At 42.2% G+C, this 20971-nt stretch overlaps 1 protein-coding gene across 1 annotated transcript in view; it reads right to left on the minus strand.

The window, feature by feature from the left end:
• The window catches only part of vmp1 (vacuole membrane protein 1), an 88802-nt gene extending 70468 nt beyond the window's left edge, over positions 1 to 18334 (minus strand). The window contains exons 1-3 of the mRNA XM_020534604.2: positions 18329 to 18334; positions 16568 to 16619; positions 15588 to 15799 (exon numbers count right to left, since the gene is read on the minus strand). Of these exons, the coding sequence (XP_020390193.2) occupies positions 15588 to 15799; positions 16568 to 16619; positions 18329 to 18334 (270 nt within the window). The remainder of the gene's footprint in view (positions 1 to 15587; positions 15800 to 16567; positions 16620 to 18328) is intronic.
• Between the last annotated feature and the right edge of the window lie 2637 nt (positions 18335 to 20971).

The following is a 20971-nucleotide window of genomic DNA, read 5'->3' on the forward strand; positions in this document are numbered from 1 at the left end:
GGGTGCGCGTGGAGGTGGGAGGTGTAGGGGCAGGTGTAGCACTTGCTGCAGTTGCAGGCAAAAGTGCCGGGGGCGGTGGGGCTGGAGGGGAGTGTGGAGCGGACAAAGCAGTCACGGAGAGAATGGTCCCTCCGGAAAGCAGATAAGGGTGGGGAGGGAAAAATGTCTTTGGTAGTGGGGTCAGATTGCAGATTGATAAGTGTCGGAGGATGATGCGTTGGATCTGGAGGTTGGTGGGGTGGTACGCGAGGACGAGGGGGATTCTGTTTTGGTTGTTATTGTGGGTAGGGGGTGTGAGGGATGAGTTGCGGGAAATGTGAGAGACACAGTCGAGGGCATTTTTGACCACTGTGGAGGGGAAGTTGCAGTCCTTGAAAAACGAGGAGGATGACATCCAGGATGTCTGGGAGTGGAATGCCTCATCTCGGGAGCAGATGCGGCGGAGGCGAAGGAATTGGGAATAGGGGATGGCTTTTTGCAGGAAGGTGGGTGACAGGAGGTGTGTTCTAGGTAGCTGTGGGAGTCGGTAGGATACTGCTCTATTAGGCGTGCCTAGATTCAGCTGAACCAGTAAATCAAGGTCCCACCTGCTCTCTCAAAGATCCAAAGCAATATTTCAAACAGAGTGCCCTTTTTAATATTGATCAATCAGCATAACTGAGAAAGAGAGAGATTATCTGGTCATTATCACATTGTTTGGAGCAACATGGCACAGACAACAGTTAGCAGTTACATTTCCTATATTACACCAGCAACTATAGTATTTTTTAAAAAATACTTAATTCCTATGTGATTTGGGACATCCTGAGGTCATAAAACACCTTCGTTAAATGTAAACACTTTGTTCCTTAGTTAGTTTCAATGTTTTCCATCTGCGTCGCAAAGAAAATTCAGAAGTTAAATATTGCTAAGAGGAGACTAGAAGTTAACGCTTTTGGTCTTGCACGCTTCAGAGCTAGGGCACAAGAAACAGACTTAAAAAAAAAGACAATTTTATACAGCAGAAGAGACAGTGTTGACTGGTTGGGCCATCATCAGCATGGAGATGCCGTGGAACTGTTAACCGTCAATTTTAATTCTCAGACCAAACAAGAAGATTCTAATTGGTCAGGCTGTTGCCATGGGGGTGGCAGCAGAGTTTGGCTGCCTCCATGATCCCATTTTTTAAAAAAGGTACAACATAACGTACAAATTCCTACATACCTACTGCTATGACACAGAGACAGATAGTCAAATCAAATTAGCCTCCCTTTATCTATATTCACAATACAGTAGAATTAAAACATTCAAAAGCCCTCAGAATTTGTTCCAATGCTTCCTAACCAGACTTTGTGAATAATCAATTTCAGACACGGACATCTAAACAAAAGACTGAGCAATTTAATAACAATCTGGTAACTCTTGCAGAGCAAAATTAAAGAACCAAATAATCTAATTATTGCCTATATTTTAAACCCAATAACCTTCGTTGTCAGCTCCATTCACACAAAAGACAGACAGGTAAACAAACAGTTAAAAAATAAATTCAAGTAACAAAAAACTGTCCAGATTACTTGAGCAGTTTTCACGGTGTGTTGTTCTACAGGCATACATGATTTCTTTTCTGATGACACCATTGATCAGTGCCACTTTTTCACTTCACCCTGAGGAAGTCTCAGTAATACTTTTACCCTAGTTTCTATTTTATGAACTTCCAATAGCTGATAACGGGATGTTAGGCAGGTAGCTTTCAAACCTTCATGCTGTAACATTAACAGCCAAGCAGATTCTCTAAGAAACCCCCGGTTCAAAACGGATCAAAAACTCTGGTCTCTCCTTCACGTTGATCATCATTTACCCTCCCAGACTTGCTGGCGCTAATTCCTATTTTTCCTATTACGAAGCAACCTCCAATAGTGTTGCACATAGGAAATCAAGCATCAGTATACCCTTCAGGTCATATGGAGTGAATAACAGAGGAGGTATTGGGCCATGGCATGCAGAGTAGACTGCATTTCAGAGTAATTTTGTTCTCATACATTTTTCTAGAGGCTATTGAGGCACTGAGTCTGCAATGAAAATTCACAAACTTATCATACTGTAATTGTTTACTCCCGAGAAAAGGCATAGACGTACCAAAATTTGCAGGGGATACAACTAGTGTTAAATTTACTGCAACACTTGTCATTATAAATAGAAACAGAAATTCATAACAGTAGAAACTTGAAAGGAAGCACAGACTTCAGATTTACACTGCAGTATACATTGACTTGGAGACAGTAAGGACTGCAGATGCTGGAAGCTAGAGTCAATAAAAGTGGAGCTGGAGAAGAACAGCAGGTCAGACAGCATCCGAGGAGCAGGGAAAGCAACATTTTGGGCATCAAAATCCTTCGTCAGGACTGGGTGGGGGGAGGCGGGAGTGGGGAGTGGGGTGCAAATAGGTGGGTGCGGGTAGGGGGTTATTGTGGTTGGCCAGTGGGAAGGGAGAGCAGATAATGAGTGTTGGAAGATTGCCAGGTTGGGGGTGGAGAGGTTTTGAAGATGATGATGCAGGTCGGGGGTTATTGTGGTTGCATTATCCTCTGACATTTTTGCCACCTAGAATCAAAAAGATATTTCCCTCCCCACCCCGTCCGCTTTCCACAAGAACCATTTAACTCCACAACTCCCTCGTCAGCTCCACACTCTCCACCAACCCCTCGACCACCCCTGTACCTTTTCCCTGCAACCACAGGAGGTGCTACACCTGCCCCTACACCTCCCCTCTCACTTCTGTCCAAGGCCCCAAACAATCCTTCCAAATCCAACACCTCATCTACTCTATCCATTGCTCCCGATGTGGTCTCCCCTACATCAGGGAGACTAAACACAGACTCGGGGACCGGTTCATGAAGGACCTGCGCTCTGCGTGCATCAACCAACCCAACCTTCCAGTTGCCATCCACTTTAACTGCCCCTCCCCCTGGTGACATGCCCAACCTGGGCCTTGTCCACTGTCAAAGTGGGACCAAACGTAAACTGGAGAAATATCACCTGATATTTCACCTTGGGAGCTTATAGCCCAATGGCCTGAATATTGGCTTCACCAGCTTCAAAATCTCCCCACCCCCAACCTGGCAATCTACCAACTCACCTATCTGCTCCACCCTTCTCACTGACCAACCACGATAACTCCCTACCTGCATCCACCTATCTCCATCCCACCTACCAATCCCCCCTCTATTTATTTCTGGGCTCCCCTCCCCCTCCCAGAACTGACAATGGGTTTCGGCCCAAAATGTTGACTTCCCTGCTCCTCGGATGCTGTCTGACCAGCAATACACTTCGAATTGAGCTCAGTGTTCACAAACATGAAAATTTAAAAGGCAAAGAAGCACCTATTTTTTCATGAAGGGAAAAAAAGCCTCTCGTTAGACAAGAAGCAAATGTGTGTGTCAATAAGGAAAGCAATAATCCTGACCCAAGGCTTGTTGTTGAATACAACTGCCATATCTGAAGATTTTCTCCTCATGCCTTCTAGACCAAGTCACCATTTGTACATTAAAAAGTGCATGACTACAGTCACATAAAAATCTGATTTGGGTTTTTTTTTCTCCTCCTCACCAGTCTGATCCCTTCACGAGAAGTACTGCAAAACTAAGAATTCATTGCAGACTAAGCTGATACCTACACTAACGTTGCACATGGGAGCTCCAACACAATGTACTGCCTGAATCCAAGAAGAATTCTGGATGTCAGAATTTAGAACTGTAACTTCAGTTAATGTTCATCTTGCTTTGTGCATTTTCTGTGCAGCCGTAAGCTTGTATGCCCCCACCCTGTTCAAGTGCCCTATGATCTGTATGTCCTTTTTTGCTATGATCTGCCTGTACAGCTCGCAAAACAAAGCTTTTCACTGTAGTTGGGTACATGTGACTACAATAAATCAAATCAGAAAATAATTGATACAATCACACTTTTTTCCAATCAGACCTTGATTACATCTTACAGAGCTGAAACTCAAGGCAATGCACTCAACATTGCACCACTGAGTATTATTACTTTTAACTCCCTCTGAGAACCAAACTGAATTGCCTTGTATATCTCCATACTACACTTTTAGATGATACGACTGAGATCATTTGAAAGTTAATAAATTTAAAAAATTAACTTTTAAAAATTCTAAGCTCGTCCTACCAGTCTTAATGTCCAAGGTTAAGAAGAAAAGCACTTCTCATATTTACTCATGCGTAAGCTGCAATCTCTTCCGTGAAGATCTTTGGCTTTCAATTAATCTAAGGAATAGGACATCAAGACTTGCAACTACCAATGTTCTCACTACATTGCGCGGGGCCGGAGCTTTTTCAATTCAACCAGTGTATTCCAATCTACTGTTGACGATCCACAGTTCAACACCCATTTATACACCATATTTCACTCCCAGCATCATCCCTGTTCAGCCAGCTGCAGTTAAGTCTTCGCTCCCTGTAGTTTCAGTTTCTGATCCCATGCTGGTTACCATGGTGAGAATTTTAATGGTCAGAAGTGACCCCTTATCTTACGCAAGACTCAGACACTTTTAATGGAAGGGATGTAATTTATTCTCAAATATATATGGCATGTATTTTCTTTCTTCAAACATGGATATTAAATCCCTGAGGGGAAGCCTGGTATTTTTAAAGAGGTACAGTCAATTTTTCCACTCAAATCCTTGGCCAACTTTAGTTCAGCTGTATGAGTCTGGACCTTGCCATGTTTAAAAAGAGCTTCCTATTCTAATGTTTAAAGTAGAGCAAAGGTAGAGGAAAAAACCTCACAAAAGTGTATGATATGAATGTACAAACATTGTACTGGTACTGCATCTTGGCAAATTTGCTTTCAAAAAAAAAATTATTAAAAAAGACTACAGGTAGTTCTCCAATAATGCAATAGCTGCGCTCGTGTGATCTCGCGTTATAGAAAATCGTGTTACAGAAAATCGCATAAGGAAATCACTATACCTGTACAGCAGAAAGTTTGTTATCCAAAGAGCGTCCACTATTCATCAATTGCGTTACAGCCAATTCACATTAACGAAACATGCATTATAGCAGACCTACCTGTATTAGGTCAAACTTCAATTTCCAATTTAAAAACTTGTATTTTATATTTAAATTAAGAAAAGACAGTGAGAAGAAATAAAACTGACTATTTTGTAGATTTAAAAATAAGTTGAGAAATATCAAAGAAAGAAAGAGAGCTCAAATTTTGAACTGCAGTAAATTTAGGGAAATTAAAAAAAGAAATATATAGCAAAGTTAAATGCAACTACAATTATTTACACAGTTCATAAACGTCATGTTTATGCAAATCACTATTACTAATTTAATCCTCAATTATTTTTACTAAAAGTAGAATTGTTTACAGTTGCAGTTCGAGCCACTTAAATGGCACTTTTATGGTGGAATTTTGAAAGTACTGAAAATTACACATGGGAATTTTGTGATCTTCCTTTGTGAAAGATGTCTAGGGGTATGACTTAAGTCTGCTTTTATGACTGGCCTTGGTCTTTAGAGGACCAACCAGCTGGCAATTATAATAGCACACTGTGGCTTTTATTCTGTATCTAAGCAAGACTGAAAAGACTGGAATTGCTGCAAGGTCTGCATAGTGGGAATTGTTAAAAGTTGATTCCTTGTGCACAAAACAAAACCTACCTAGCCTTAATTTCTTCACCAATTAATAGACTAGTTTCAAAAGATGTGCATGCATCATTGCAGTGAACTCAATATGACATATACAGCACAGTGCATGCTGAGCACTTAAGAACAAAAGAAGAAAGAAGTAGTAACTGATGCCTTGAACCTGCTCCATCATTCACCAAGACCATAACTGAGCACAGTTCCATTACGCTGCTGATTCCCAAATCTCTCGATTCCCCCAGAGGCCAAATATCTTCATGTCAGCCTTTCTCACACATCTGCAGTTTAAAAAAAAGACTAAAAGACCAAATCATACCTTGCAGCCAACGTCACATACTCCTCCAACACCATCCCTGCTCTTGCCCTACCTCTACCAACAGGAGAATCTCACAAGGGATGACACACAATGGCATACATTCAGAAAGCAATGGCTCTGGGAGTTCTCAACATTGATTCCAAACCCAATGCTGTCTCATGTCATCAGGTGAAACACTGGCAAGGGAATCTCCTGTTAATTGCCATTCACTGCTCTCCCTCAGCTGATGGAATAGTGTCCCTCCTTGCTGAACACCACCTAGATGAAACATTAAAGGGTATTAAGGCCACAATGTACACTGGATTTCAATATCCAACACCAACAGTAGCTCAGTATACCAAACTGGATAAGCCCTGAATCCTGAATCTTGTATCTGTCAAACAAGTCTGCAACAGGTGGTGTGAGAACCAATAAAGGGTGGAGGGCAGGGGCAGTGGAAGAAACAAGAATACAAGCATACTTAATAGGAGAAGCATATTACAGTGTAAATACCATATTGTTTTATTTTCTTTACTTTGAGTTGGAATGGGAATGAAAGACTGTACAAGGAATTACAGTACTCTGAAAAACAAGTTGCTGGAACTGTGCTGACTAGTTATAGAGTCATACAGCATGGAAACAGACCCTTCAGTCTAACCAGTCCACCCTGACCATAATCCCAAACTCGCCCCACCTGCCTGTGCTTGGCTCATATCCCTTTAAACATTTATTATTCATGTACTTTTTTTTTATTAATAAATATTTTAATTGTATCCACATCCACCACCATGAAGTTCATTCAACACATGAACCACTATGTAAAAAAGAAACTGCCCCTCATTTTTTTTTTTTTTAAATCTTTCTCCACCCACCTTAAAAATACACCCTCAGTCTTGAAATCCTCCACCCTAGATAAAAGAGACCTGCCATTCACCTTATCTATACCCCTCATGATTTTGTAAGCCTCTATAAAAGGTCACCCCTCAATCTCCAATGTTCTAGTGAGAAAGATCCCAGCCCATCCACCTTCTCCTTATTACTCAAGCCCTCTATTCCCAGCAATATCCTGGTAAATCTTTTCTAAGCCCTCTCCAGCTTAATAACGGACACTGTACTCCAGATGAGACCACAGCAACAACTTGTATGATCTCAACATAACACACCAACTCCTATTCTCAAAGGTCTGAACAACGAAGGCAAGAGCGCTAAACGCCTTCTTAACCACATTATCTGTGAGCTGTTATATTAATGCTTTGCAAGCATTGGACGAGGAAACAAGACAGTGTGGCACTGGGGCATGTGAGCAGTGTGAGATCCAGCTACCACTAGGTAGTGGTTTATTCATTAGCCTGACAACAGCTCTCTGATTACCATAAGATGCAAGAGCAGAAGTAGGCTATTCAGGCCATTGTGTCTGCTCCACCGTTAAATGAGATCAAGGCTGACCTGGTATCCATCATCTTCCTGTCTTAACTCCATAATCCTAGATTTCATTACTGATCAAAAAACCTGTCCATCTCAGCCTTGAATACATCTAATGAACCAGCCTCAACAGCCCCGTGGTAAAGAATTCCACACCTACCCTTAAGCAAAAAAAAATCCTCATTTGGTGATAAATGGGCAGCCCCTTGCTCCGAGAATATCTTCCTTCTAAACGTTCTACTGTGTCAAGTTCCCTCAGAATTTTGCACAAAAACAAGGTTTCCACTCAACGTTCTACCTTCCGAGTACAAGCACAATCCATTCAAACCCTCCTCCTAAGAAAATATCTCTATACTCTGATCAACCTAGTGAACATTCTCTGGACTGCTTCTTTACCTTAGATGAGGACCAAAACTCCTCACAATATTCTAGGTGTCATGTGGTTGTGCTTTGTATAACTTTAGCAAGACTGTCCTCTTTATAATCCATTCCCTATGAAATAAAAGCCAAGTGAACTCACCTTCCCTCTTACCTACTGTACTTGGACGCTAGCTGTGATTCATGCATGAATCCCTCCCAAATCCCTCTGCACTGCAGCTTTCTGCAGTCTTATCCTATTTAAATAATATTGAACTCCTCTGTTCTTCCTGCCAAAGTATGTAACCTCAAAACTTCCGACTTTATATTCCATCTGCAAAGTTTTTGCCCACTCACAACTTGTCTATGCCCACTCAACTTATCTATACCCACTGTAAACTCCTAGTATCATCCTCACCACTTGTCTTCTCACCTACTTTGCTGTCATCTGCAAACTTGGTTGTAATACATTCATTTCTTTCATCTAAGTCATTAGCATATTTTGTAAATAACTGCAATCCAGTACTAATGCACCCATGGCACTCCCTAAGTTGCAGTGTGCCAACCTGAAAATGTACCACATGGCTACCTTATTGAACATTTTTGAAAATACTGATTGGTTCCTGGGCAGATGAACAGCTCGTGGGTGTAAATGATACAGTAACAGACCTTTTCCAAACTGGCAGAAGCAAGATCTATGTCTTTATCTCTCTAGAGTAAAAGTACCTGAAGAAAGTCTGTTATATTCTCCCACAAGCTAATGTAAGCTCAGAGATAGTAAGAACTTCAGGTGCTGGAATTAGAAATAACACAATGTGGAGTTGGAGGAACACAGACCAGGCAGCAGAGGAGCGGGAAAGTTGATGTTTCTGGTTGGGACCCTTCTTCAGAAATGGGGAGGGGGAAGGAAGCTCAGAAATAGAGAGAGAGAGGAGGGGTGGGGCTGGGGAAGGTAGGTGGGATGGTGATAGCTGAGTGCAGGTAGGGAGTAGTGGGAATTGGTCAGTGAGGTGGGAGGAGCAGATAGGTAGGAGAGAAGATGGACAGGTTGTGTCAGGTCAAAAAGAGGTGGGGATGAGAGAGAAGATTGGTCATGGGATGAGGCCAGGGGTGGGGAGATTTTGAAAATGGTAAAATCCACATTTAGGCCATTGGACCGTAGGCTCCCGAGGTGGAATATGAGGTGCTGCTCCTCCAGTTTGCGGGTGGCGTCATTGTGACACTGGAGGAAGCCCAGGATGGACACGTCACCCAGGGAGTGGGAGGCGGAGTTAAAGTGGGTCACGACCGGAAGGTGGTGTTGTTTGTAAGCTATTGTCTTTAACTCGTAACTAAAAGGCTTTGTATCAATCACCTCGTGCTTCTGTAAAGAAGTAAGGAACCTGAACAATGGAGATCAAAGAACAGAAGGTTTTGGGAAGCTAAAGGAACATTTCATCTAAAACTGTGGACTGATATGACTGAAGTTTGTTTCCCCAGTTCATTACTTTCATCAATATATTTGTCTGTATGTGCATGAGCTTTAAGGAGTCAAGGCTTTAACTAGTAGAGATATTTATTGATGAATCATAGCTGATTACTTGTGATTAGATTATATCTATTTGCAATAATTAGCAGTCCTTGTTAAGTCCAGAAACCTAGAATATATGTTTTCTGTTAACCTTTATAGGTAAATTAGGAACTTTGATAAAGTTATTAAATTTTGTGAAAATCCCAGTTGTACCGAGGTTGGAGAATCAGCACACTTTCACAGTAGGTCATAACAATACACAGCCAATTTTTTTCCTATATTTATTCACAGGATGAGGGTATCACTAACTGGGCCAGCATTTATTGCCCATCCCTAATTGCCGAGAGGGCAGTTAAGAGTCAACCACATTGCTGTGGGTGTGGAGTCACATGGAGACCAGACCAGGTAAGGATGGCGATTTCCTTCCTAAAGGACATTAGTGAACCAGATGGGCTTTTCCTGACAATTGCAATAGTTTCATGGTCATCATTAGACTCTTAATTCCAGATTTTTTTTGTTAAATTCAAAGTTCATCATCTGCCATGACAGGATTAGAACCTGCATCCCCAAAACATTACCTAGGTCTTTGGATTAACAGTTCAGCGACCATACCACTAGACCATCGCCTCCCCCCCCCCCCCCCCCCCCCCCCCCCCCCCTCTATTAGTCACACAACTAGCTGATTAAAGCTCTGCAGTCCCTCCACACCAACTTGTGAATGGTGGAAGACAATTAAACAGCGAATCAGACAAGGAGGTTTCACAAACATTCTCATCTACACATGAAACCATTATCACCAACCCCTCAGTCTTAACCCGAGTAACCCCTGGATGAGTGTCTGCGGATGAGATGATTACCCTTCAATAATAATGGTCTTCCTATCTGCTGGGTACAACTTCAGAATTCACTTCTGATTATCACTTGACTTCAACTTGCTTCTGCTCCTTGATTGCATCCTTGATCAAATGTCATCTTGACATCAACAATAGCCATTCTTCTTATCACAATTCTGGTATTTAGTCATTTTGTCAATGCGTGGACAATGGAGACTGAAATTACGTGATCCTGGTTGAGCCCAAAGTAAGCATTTTTGAATAGGTTATGGGGATACGGTAGGGGGTTGGGTCTGGGTGAGATGCTCTTCAGAGGGTCAGTGTGGAGTCAATGAGCCTATTGGTCTGCTTCTACACTGTAGGATTCTACGACGATCTATTCCAAACTCTTTAGATACTGAAGCAGACATTTTTCAAGATGGCAGCACTGGCATGGCATGTAGTGTTTGGGTTCATCTGCTCCAAGCCAGCAGCATCCTTTTCTTTCCTTTTTCTATTTTGACTTTTTTTGTTCTTTCTTCATCTGGAGTCTGGAGCGATGATGGCGTGGCAGCAGCTGCAGCATGTATCGGGTCTCCTGGCAGCAGCGACAGTGCTTGGAGTGGGGACTCCTGATGGCGGTGGACCTGGAGCGGGGTTTCTTGGCAGAGGTGGTGCCTCGAAAGGGGATTCCTTGCTGCGAAAGACCTGGAGCAGGGACTCTTAGCAGGTGCTGGCGTGGCCTCCTGGGGCATCAGTGTCATTGCTGCTGTACCTGGAGCAGGGACTCCTGGAGGGCCAGAACACCTTACAGAAGCACAGGGGCCACGTTCGAGGCCCAAGAAGATGGGCTGTATTTAAGTAATTTCTTTTTACTCGTTTGGCAACTCAAAATGGTACCAGATTGTGGCAACAAAACACTTTTCAGTGTACCTTTCTAGGTATGTGTGACAATAAAATTGTTCATTCATTCATTCAATCTGTGCCAACACGCAACAAGAAATTGACAGAACGTAGACAAAATTCAGGCTTGGGCTGATAAGTGGTAAGTGACATCTACAGTTACAAATGTGATGGAATAGGATTCTCTCCACTTGTATTTTGAGCTGTGCTCATCCATGCAGTCAAAAAATTGAACACCAAAAGACAAAGTAACCCACTTGATTAAGAACCCAGCCAAAACCTTAACTATCCACTTTCTCCACCAAAACCTGCATAGTTGCTGCAATGTATACCATTGACACAATGCATCAAAAAAACTCTCCATGGCTCCCTCAACAGCTCCGTCCAAGTCCACAACCATTAACATCTGGAAGAACAAGGACAGCAGTTTTATGGGAACACCATCACCTTCACATTGGCAGTTAGGGATGGGGAATTAATGCTGAACTAGCCAGTTACACCGACATCCTATGAAAGGATAAATAAAAAGACTAGTCTTAACTAAATCCGTTTTTGATTGTGTTCAGTTAAAGAAGAATGTTGCTCAGAACACTACAGGTCATCCCCTGCTCATCCTCGAATGATGATACACTATCTTTTACATGCATAAAATAAAGCGAGCATAAAATGGACATTATCTCATCCATCCTGAACTATATGGAAAAAAAAAAATTTAGATCCAAACTTGATCCATGTCCTATGCAGAGTTACCCAAACTTAGTGGGGCTGGTGGTATTAATCTCATTCACATCAAACAAGAAAACTAAACTTCAACTAGAGTTTATGCTTTTATATTAAAAGTAAAATATTGTGTATGCTGGGAATCTGTAATAAAAACAAAGCGCTGGAAATAATTAGCAAACCTGGCAGCATCTGAGGAAAGAAAGAGTTAATATCTTGAGTCAAAAATGACTTCTTCAAAACTGACTCTTGCTGCGTATTTCCAGCACTTTCAAAGTTCAAACATTCCTTGGTTGAGGGAAGCATGCAGACAGGAATAGCCTTAGTTGTAGCAGCCAGCATGGTTAAGTAGCCTGCCAATACCCACCATTTAAATTCACACGCAAAGAATGTTCACTTCTTGTATTGGATACTGTTGCTATTGGTCAAGATGCAATTCACAATCAACGAGGTAACAGTATTTCCCACCTCCCCACAACCCTACTTTCTTTTGTCTCAGTTTTTTCTCTCATCCCAAGTCTTTTCTAGAGTACCTCACCCAAATGGTCATTCTTTGTATTTGAATTTAAGAGAGACAGTATTGTCAAATATGCATTACTACAGAACCAATTTGATATCATTTTCAACAGCTTTACACATGCAGATTTTTCTAGCAGAGTTTGCTGTACAACAAGGCAGGAGTCTAGCCAATCTTTCATGCCTTGTACAGGGTACAGAATACACTTGCAGCTCGAGCATGACATCAGCCAAGATCAAATAGCATATGAAGTGAGAAAACCTAGAAACAACCGCAATGTGTCGAAGGTTCCTAGCAGCCCTTCAACTCTTTAATTAAATGTTAAATCATACATCACAGGAGACCACTCAGCCCATTGCAAACACTTAGGTCTTTGAAAAGGCTTTCCAAACATTTTTCTCACTATCCTAGATTTTCTCATAGCCCTTTGACACTCTCTTCTCCCTATCCAATTCAACCACACAGCAATTCCATACTCCATTTTCCACTTGTCTCATGTATGAAATGTTGCCCAAACTACAGTCCCCTCCAGAGCATTTCGTACGATTTATTTTCTGTTTGACTAGTAGACGAATTTATAGTTTCTAAGTCACAGTCACACAGTATGGAAACACACTCTTCAGTCCAATTCATCTGTGTCAACCAGTCATCCCAATCTGACCTAGCCCCATTTGCCAGCATTTAGCCCATATCCCTTTAAACCCCTTCCTATTCATGTACCAGTCTGGATGCCTTTTAAATGTTGTAATTGTATCCACCTCCACCATTTCCTCTCGCAGCTCATTCCATACACACACCACCCTCTGTGAAAAAGTTACCCTTCAGGTCCTTTTTAAATCTTTTCCCTCTCACTTTAAACCTATGTTCTCCAGCATTGGACTTTCCCCATCCTGGAAAAAATTATCTTGGCTATTCACACCTCATGATTTTATAAACATCTACAAGTTTACCCCTCAGTTTCCAAAACTTCAGGGGTAAAATAAAATGCCCCAGCCTATTCAGCCTCTCCCTAGAGATTAAACCTTCCAGTCCCAGCAACATCCTTGTAAATATTTTCTGCACCCTCTCAAGTTTAACGACATCCTTCCTATAGAAGGGTGACCAGAACTGTACACAGTTCCAAAAGTGGCCTCACCAATGTTCATTCAAGAGATTCCAATAGCTAAATACATAGCCTTACATGTATAGGACATTGACCAGGAAAAGAAATGACAAAGTTTATTGTTTTTAGAATTTTCATTTTAATTTGAAGGTGACGTTTCAAACACAAGTATTAGTAATGGATTTTACATGGAGCTGTTCGTCAAATCATGGGACCTTTCTTTTGCTTCTCTGCTATTGCAGGAATTACCAAGGAGCCTATCAGCAGCAAATGTGAGGGAGAACTCTTCTGTCATTGGAGGAGCAGCAAGCAGCCAGAGGCATGGAGCTGTGAAGGTGAGTAATCTGGCCAGGTCTGCAACTAGGCGGCTTTCAGGGAGACTTTGGCTTGGGGCAAGGAGGCGAAGGACATGATTGCACCACGAGGAGAATGCAATCAGAGTCAGATGGCGGAATGAACTGCAAATTAGACCATGGCAGTGAGTGGTGTGAGGAAGACAGAGATGACAGTCTGACCACCTGGTTGCTCCCACTACGCATTCTTTCATTTTTGTTAAATCGCCTTTTACCAAACAGCATTTAAGTTTCTCCAGAAAGAAAAACATGGCCACTTTCATTTCCATGCAAAATTCATTCTGGTGGAAACTCTGGAGCGCCAAACCCCATTATGTATTTCCTTAGATTTAAAAGGGGCAAAATAAGACAGACAGATTTAGAGGGGTCAGGCAGGAGGTTGCAAGCTGCAAGGGATATACAGAAAAAGGGAGAGACAGAAAGAGGTAAAGCAATAAAAGTGTGGGAGAGGGAAAGGAGATATCTGATTTGATTTACTATTGTCACATACCAAGATCAATAAAAAGTATTGTATTGCAAGTTAACCAGACAAATCATTCCTCACATAAGTACAGCAGGGTAACAGAACAGAATGCAGAATATAATGGTACAACAACAAAAGAAGGTGCAGAGAAAGATCAACTCCATGTATCTGAGAGGTCCATTCATGAGTCTGATTAGTGGGGAAGAAGCTGTTCTTGAATCTGTTAGTACGTTTTCAAACTTTTGTATCTTCTGCCCGATGGAGGAGGGTGAAGGACAGTACAACCAGGGCGGGAGGGGTCTTTGCTTATGTTGGCTGCTTTCCCAAGTCAGCAGGAAGTCTAGACTGAGTCAATGGAAGGAAGCAGGCTGCGAAAGGAGGAAACCGCAGGCTAAGAGTCAACTCACTTCTGACCACCATTTTCCTTTGAATTACGCTAAAGCCTGCTTGGAGTGGCTCCACCAGGAGACAACCCAAGATCAGCATTAAACTTAACCCCTTAGCTCAGCCCCAGTCACCATCCCCTTTCCCAGTGATCATGAGTTGGGGCTGATCTTTTTTCTCACTAGCATGCTTTCTTAACCAAAAACAACTTGGTCTTATTGTTAAGCTGTACTACTTGGCACTTATTGAAAAGGTTATTTCAATCAATTACTCATTTAAATAGCCAATTTATTGCTTTTGAATTATTTTGTTTAAGACATTCATGGTTGTCACAACTTTGCCCATATGATACAGAAGCAGAATTAGGCAATTCAACCCATCCAGTGTGCTCAGCCATTCAACTGATGTGTTTTTCAATTCTATTCTCCTGCCTTCTCCTTCTCCTGCATACAATACAATATGCAGGAGAACCTAACTATCACTGTTTTAAATATATTCAATTACTTGGCTTCCACAGCCTTCTGTGGCAATGAGTTCTACTACCCTCTGGCTGAAGAAATTCCTCTCATTTCTGTTCTAATGGGTTATCACTTCATTCTGAGGCATTCTGAAATTTGCTCACTGACACATTGCCTCCCCCTGCAAAGACAGAAAAAGTTAAATGTACCCACTCCCAAAAGGTTAGCTTCCTCTGTCCTGCAGAAATTCCTCCCTATGCTATTCTGGATCCCCTCCAATACTCTGGACCTGAGCAGCCTCCTATCCAAAGGGTCTATCAGGCCCTTTGATCAAAAAAGCACATCGAATTATTTCCACTCTCCATCTGTTTTCATAAGTCTACTTCCAAACCACTATCCCCTATCCAACACCCCAATTCGAATTCCGCACTTCATATACCCCTACCCCAATCTCTCATCCCCAATTTCATAATCCCTAATCCAATCTCTTAACCCAATCTCATTGTTCTTTTGTCATATACCCAATCCTGCACCCCAATCTCCTACCCCAGTTATACACTTTTCCTTAAAAAGGAGTGTATTTTAATATTACACACTGATACAAGACACCAATAAAATTGAGAAGTAAATTAGATGATGGGAGTCTTACCCACATGCAGGCCTCCAGCCTGACTTTGGAAATAATGGCCCATAGTGAGATTGTCTCTTCCAACTTCTCATCTGGACAGATTATTTTATCTGGGTATGGAGGTTCCGGGAAATTCACAGAGTTACATTCATAAGCAGCCAATGTCACTGAAGCGATGTGTGGACCCTGAAGATAATGTACAAAAAATAATGTTTGATTATGAAACAATAGAACTCATTTTCAGAACTTCAGAGCTGCTAAACTACATCAACTCTTGCATTTAAGAAAACTGATCACTTTTTAGAATAGCTAGATGTCTAAAAAGGATCTTTAAAATGCAACAAATACATGAAGCTTATTTTGGGGCAAGTCTGTGGTCTTAATTAGGTTATCATCAGTGCAAGTTGTACAGTAAGAGAATGAAAGGGAAAAGAAGAAAAGAATGCATTCCTAACTAAGCAACAAGATGATGAGAAAACAATACACATGAAATCCCCTGACATTCATTTCTATTATTTATAACTAGGCATACAATCTTTAATTATAAGCACTCTTTTCTTAAGAAAAAAATCAACAAGGCTAACCTTATTGCCAAATAAAAACCAAAAGAACTGCAGATGCTATAAATCAGGAACAAAAACAGAAGCTACTGAAAAAGCTCAGCAGGTCTAGCAGCATCTGTGAAGTGAAATCAGTTAACATTTTGGGTCTGGACTCTGAGGAAGGGTCACCGGACCTGAAACGTTAACTCTGATTTCTCTTCAGATGCTGCTCAACCTGCTGAGCTTTTCCAGCAACTGCTGTTTTTGTACACTCATTGCCAGCATTTTTCCAAGAGACAGTGTGTTTTAGAAATAAATCACTCTGCAAAATACAGAATCTTTATGAATTATTTTCTGCTTGGCTTCATGTACTTAACGTAGGGGTAAATAAAGATGCATTTAAGTTGCACAGTTGTGCAGCCACTTCGATATTCCATGCACACCAATCAGCATGCCTACATGTTGATTTCTGGTTTTGGAAGTTAATGCCGCACATGGACCTCAGATGTCCCTGCACAAAAAAAAATTAGGGTGTACTGGTTATACATAAGCTGCAATTTATGGGGATCTCCCTCTTCCTTTCTTAACGATTCATTAAACATTAATCTGTATATGTTAAAGAGACACTTCATTATAGTTAATTCTGGAGGAAGCTGTAAAGGAGCAAAAGAAAATAAAAATCCACTTGTCCTACATCAAGAATATCCCAAATCAATGGATAATTTTTTAAGGGGGAACTTCAGTCATCATTAGGCAAATATAGTAGTTAAAATTGGACACACAATCCACGAACAGTAAACTGAACAACGAGAAAGTGCATTGACAGCATTAGCTAAAAGGAGGAATGCTGGACGGCTTGTGAAAAACAGACTCCAGTTGGAACAGTCACTGACATCTTCGCTTTCCACTTGAAAAAAACAGACATAGCCTCATTATTCTGCATCCAAAACATTTGCACAGTACTATTCAGCTGAGTTTGCCTGCTCAACTTGTCAGAATTAGACTTGTACCAAGAAATTCTGACTCAGAAGAGGTATGCACTCTTTGCACTTGTGTGCAAAGGAACACAGTGATTATATACTTGAGGGCATTGCACACGACTTGGGAGCAGGCATACATTCTATTGAACTCAAGCCTGGTCTAACACTCAACAAGATTGTGGTTGATCTGGTTGTAGTCTCAATTTTATTTGCCTCTATAAACTCCCTTGTCTATGAAATGTCTGAATTTGTTCAAGGACGAATTAATGGCCCAGCCTCCACACTGCTTTCTGGGGGAAGAGAAATCCACATATTAATGACCCTAAGAAAAAAGCTAGTTCTATTCTTAAATTTGTGCATTAACAGACAAAACTCAAACCTAGAGACAGTAAGAACTGCCGATGCTGGAGTCAGAGATAACACAGCGGGCCAGGCAGCAGAGGAGCAGGAAAGCTGACGCTTTGGGTCCGGACACTTCTTCAGAATTTCATCAAGACTGCTCAGACAGCGCTTTCCAAACGCATGACCACCATCACACAGAAGGCAAGGGCAACAGATATGTGGAATACCACACCTGCAGGTTCCTCTTCAAAGCATCTACCACCGTGACTTGGCAACCCGAAACGTCAGCTTTCCTGCTGTTCTGATGTTGCCTGGCCTGCTGTGTTCCTCCAGCTCCACACTGTGTTAAAACTCAAACCTAGTAGTTATTTTTAAAAATATTAGAATTTAATAGTATTTAATCCTGTGAATGCAGCCCCTAACAAGGATTTATCCCTCCTGTCTGAATTTGGTATTGAAAGCAATGCTTATCTTTTATGTACACATTTCAAAAATACCTACATTGTTTGTCAACCTAAATTAGATGCACACATTTATACATCAGATTTGAAATGGAAGCCTTTACTTTAGGTTCAACAAACAGCCAAATTTCAGAAAGCTACTTTATTCTAATCTAGATAAGCAGTGGGATAGGGAGATGAAGTGGGGGGCTGCTCAACTTACAAGAAACAATCAAAACAAAAGCTGCCTTGTTTCATTTTTATGCATCCTCTAAAGACCAACTGGGCTGGTGTTGCAGCGAATATCTAGCTGATGGTTCAATGTGTTTTAACAGGTAAAGTCACTAGAGTCCCACAGGATCATAGGGCTACTTTCTCACTGGACAGAGATGATCGTCGTGAGTTTAACCCAAGGGTCACCATGCCTCAGGTAAGGAACGAGATTGAGGAGGCAGTACCTTCATGGTAACTTCAGCTGGTATAGGAATTGAACACGTGCTGTTGACTCCCTGCATTACAAACCAGTCCAGCCACATGAGCTAACCAACCCATTTGTGTTTTATGCCGAGATGCTGACACAGAGGTAAGCATCACTCAGCATGTGCTGCTGCTAGCAGACTACAGGCAGTTAGGGACCAGAAGTCCAGGGAATGGTGGTTCTGTGGCCTTGGAAAAGGTAAGAGCTAATAACCAGCCCTGGAAAGTAAAGATTGTTCAATGCAGCTGAAATTGGCCAGGGAAGCTGGGTCAGGCCAGGGGTCAGGGAAGCTGTTTCCTTTTCTAACTCAATTCATTCAGGAGGTTGGATGTCACTGGCTGGGCTATTACCCATTCCTATTTGCCCTTGAGAAGGTGGGGATAATGAGCTGCCTTCTTGAACTAAAACCAAATAGACTGCAATAGAAGATCTACAATGCCATTTTGGAGATAGTTCAAGGATTTTAAATTCAACAACGAACGAATGGCAACATATTGCCAAATCAGGATGGTAGATGCTTTGAAGAGGAACCTGCAGGTGTGATATTCCATGTATCTGTTGCCCTTCCTTCTATGTGATGGTGGTCATGGGTTCAGAAAGTGCTGTCTGATCAGTCTTGATGAAATATTGTAATGGTACACACTGCTGCTACTGAGCATCAGAGTGCACGTATGTGGATGCGCTTTGTCCTGGATTGTATTGAGCTTTTTGAATGCTGTTGAAGCTGCACTCACCCAAGCAGGGGAGAAGTATTCCATCACACTTCCAACTTGTCAAAACTGTATACAAGGCACAAGTCATATGTTGAGTTACTCACTGCGGGATTCCTAGCCTCTGGCCTGCTGTTGTAGTCATAGTACTTGTATGACAAATCCAATTTAATTTCTGGTCAAAGGTAGCTCACAAAAGTTTGGTAGGGGATTCAGAAATGATAATGCCGTCGATAAAATTCTTTGATAGTAATTGTGTGGCACAATTTTAACTTGCCACTTGCGAGCCGTAAACTGGATGTTGTCCAGGTCTTGTTGCATTTGGACATGAACTGCTTCAGTATCTGAGGAGTTATGAATGTGCAATGATCAGCACCAATCAGCACACATCCCATTTCTGACCTTATGATGGAGGGAAGATCACTGTTGAAGCAGCTGAAGATGGGTGGTCTTAAGATGCTACACTGAGAGACTGTGGTGCAAGTGGCAGCATCCCCACCTCTGGGTCAGGAGGTTCAGGCTCAAGTCCCACCTCCTCCAGAGGTCAGTCATAACATATTTGTATAGGTTGATTAAAAACATCGACAGAGGGGAATTCCTGCAGAGATGTCCTGGAGCCGAGATGACTGCCCAACAACCACCACTATTTTCCTTTGTCCTTGGTATGTGTCTCAACAACACAGTGTTTTCCCAATTTCTATTTGCTCCAGTTTTACTAGGGCTCCTTGAGGCCAAACTCTCAAATGTGGCCTTAAATGTCAGGAGTAGTCACTACTAACTCAATTCTGGAATTCAGTTCTTCTGCCTATGCTTAAATTAAGGCTCGATGCATGCAAGAAAGATTGGTGCTTAGAACTTCAGCTGAAGCTAGCTGGCTGATTAAATCTGAAATTGTGCCGGTAATTTAGACACAGAAGCATTCTCAACATTCCCAATAAACTTGGGTCACAGAAGAGACTAAACTACTAAATATGAACAGTGAGCCAGAATCAGACACACTGAGGGCATTCCAGGGCTAGATCTTTAAGAGAAAAACTGGGACCCCTTCACAGAGAACTGAATTTTATAAAGATTCTTTTGACCCATTGTAGCACTCACATCCGAGTGAAATCGGCCCTGAACACATCAACCATTTAAAGTGTAGTCTCTTTTCAACCATGGTTTCTGTTAGCTTTTATTAAAGGCAAGGTTACTAAAGTCTTACGAGATTATAAAGCTGCTCCCTCATTAGTAAGACACAACTGATGGTAATCGAGATAGTAGGAACTGCCGATGCTGGAGAATCGGAGATAACAAGGTGTAGAGCTAGATGAACACAGCAGGAAAGCTGACGTTTCGGGTCTGGATCCTCCTTCAGAAATGGGGGAGGGGAAGGGAAGGGGACTCTGAAATCGAGAGAGAGAGGGGCAGGGAGGCGGATGGAAGGTGGACAAAGGAGCAGATAGGTGGAGAGAAGACAGACAGGTCAAGGAGGCGGTGATGAGCTGGGCTGGTTTTGGGATGAGGTCGGGGGTGGGGAGATTTTGAAGCTTGTGAAGTCCACATTGATACCATTGGGCTGCAGGGTTCCCAAGCGAAATATGAGTTGCTGTTCCTGCAACCTTCGGGTGGCATCGTTGTGGCACTGCAGGAGGCCCAGGATGGACATGTCGTCTGAGGAATGGGAGGGGGAGTTGAAATGGTTTGCGACTGGGAGGTGCAGTCGTTTGTCACTAACCGGGCGTAGGTGTTCCACAAAGCGGTCTCCTAGCCTCCGCTTGGTTTCCACAATGTAGAGGCAGCCACATCAGGAACAGCGGATGTGCAGGTGAACATCTGCTTGATGTGGAAAGTCTTCTTGGGGCCTGGGATGGGGGTGAGGGAGGAGGTATGGGGGCAGGTGTAGCACTTCCTGCGGTTGCAGGGAAAAGTGC

The sequence above is a fragment of the Rhincodon typus genome, chromosome 26 (genome assembly GCF_021869965.1).
Source record: "Rhincodon typus isolate 14 chromosome 26, sRhiTyp1.1, whole genome shotgun sequence".
In the NCBI taxonomy this organism is placed as follows: domain Eukaryota; kingdom Metazoa; phylum Chordata; class Chondrichthyes; order Orectolobiformes; family Rhincodontidae; genus Rhincodon; species Rhincodon typus.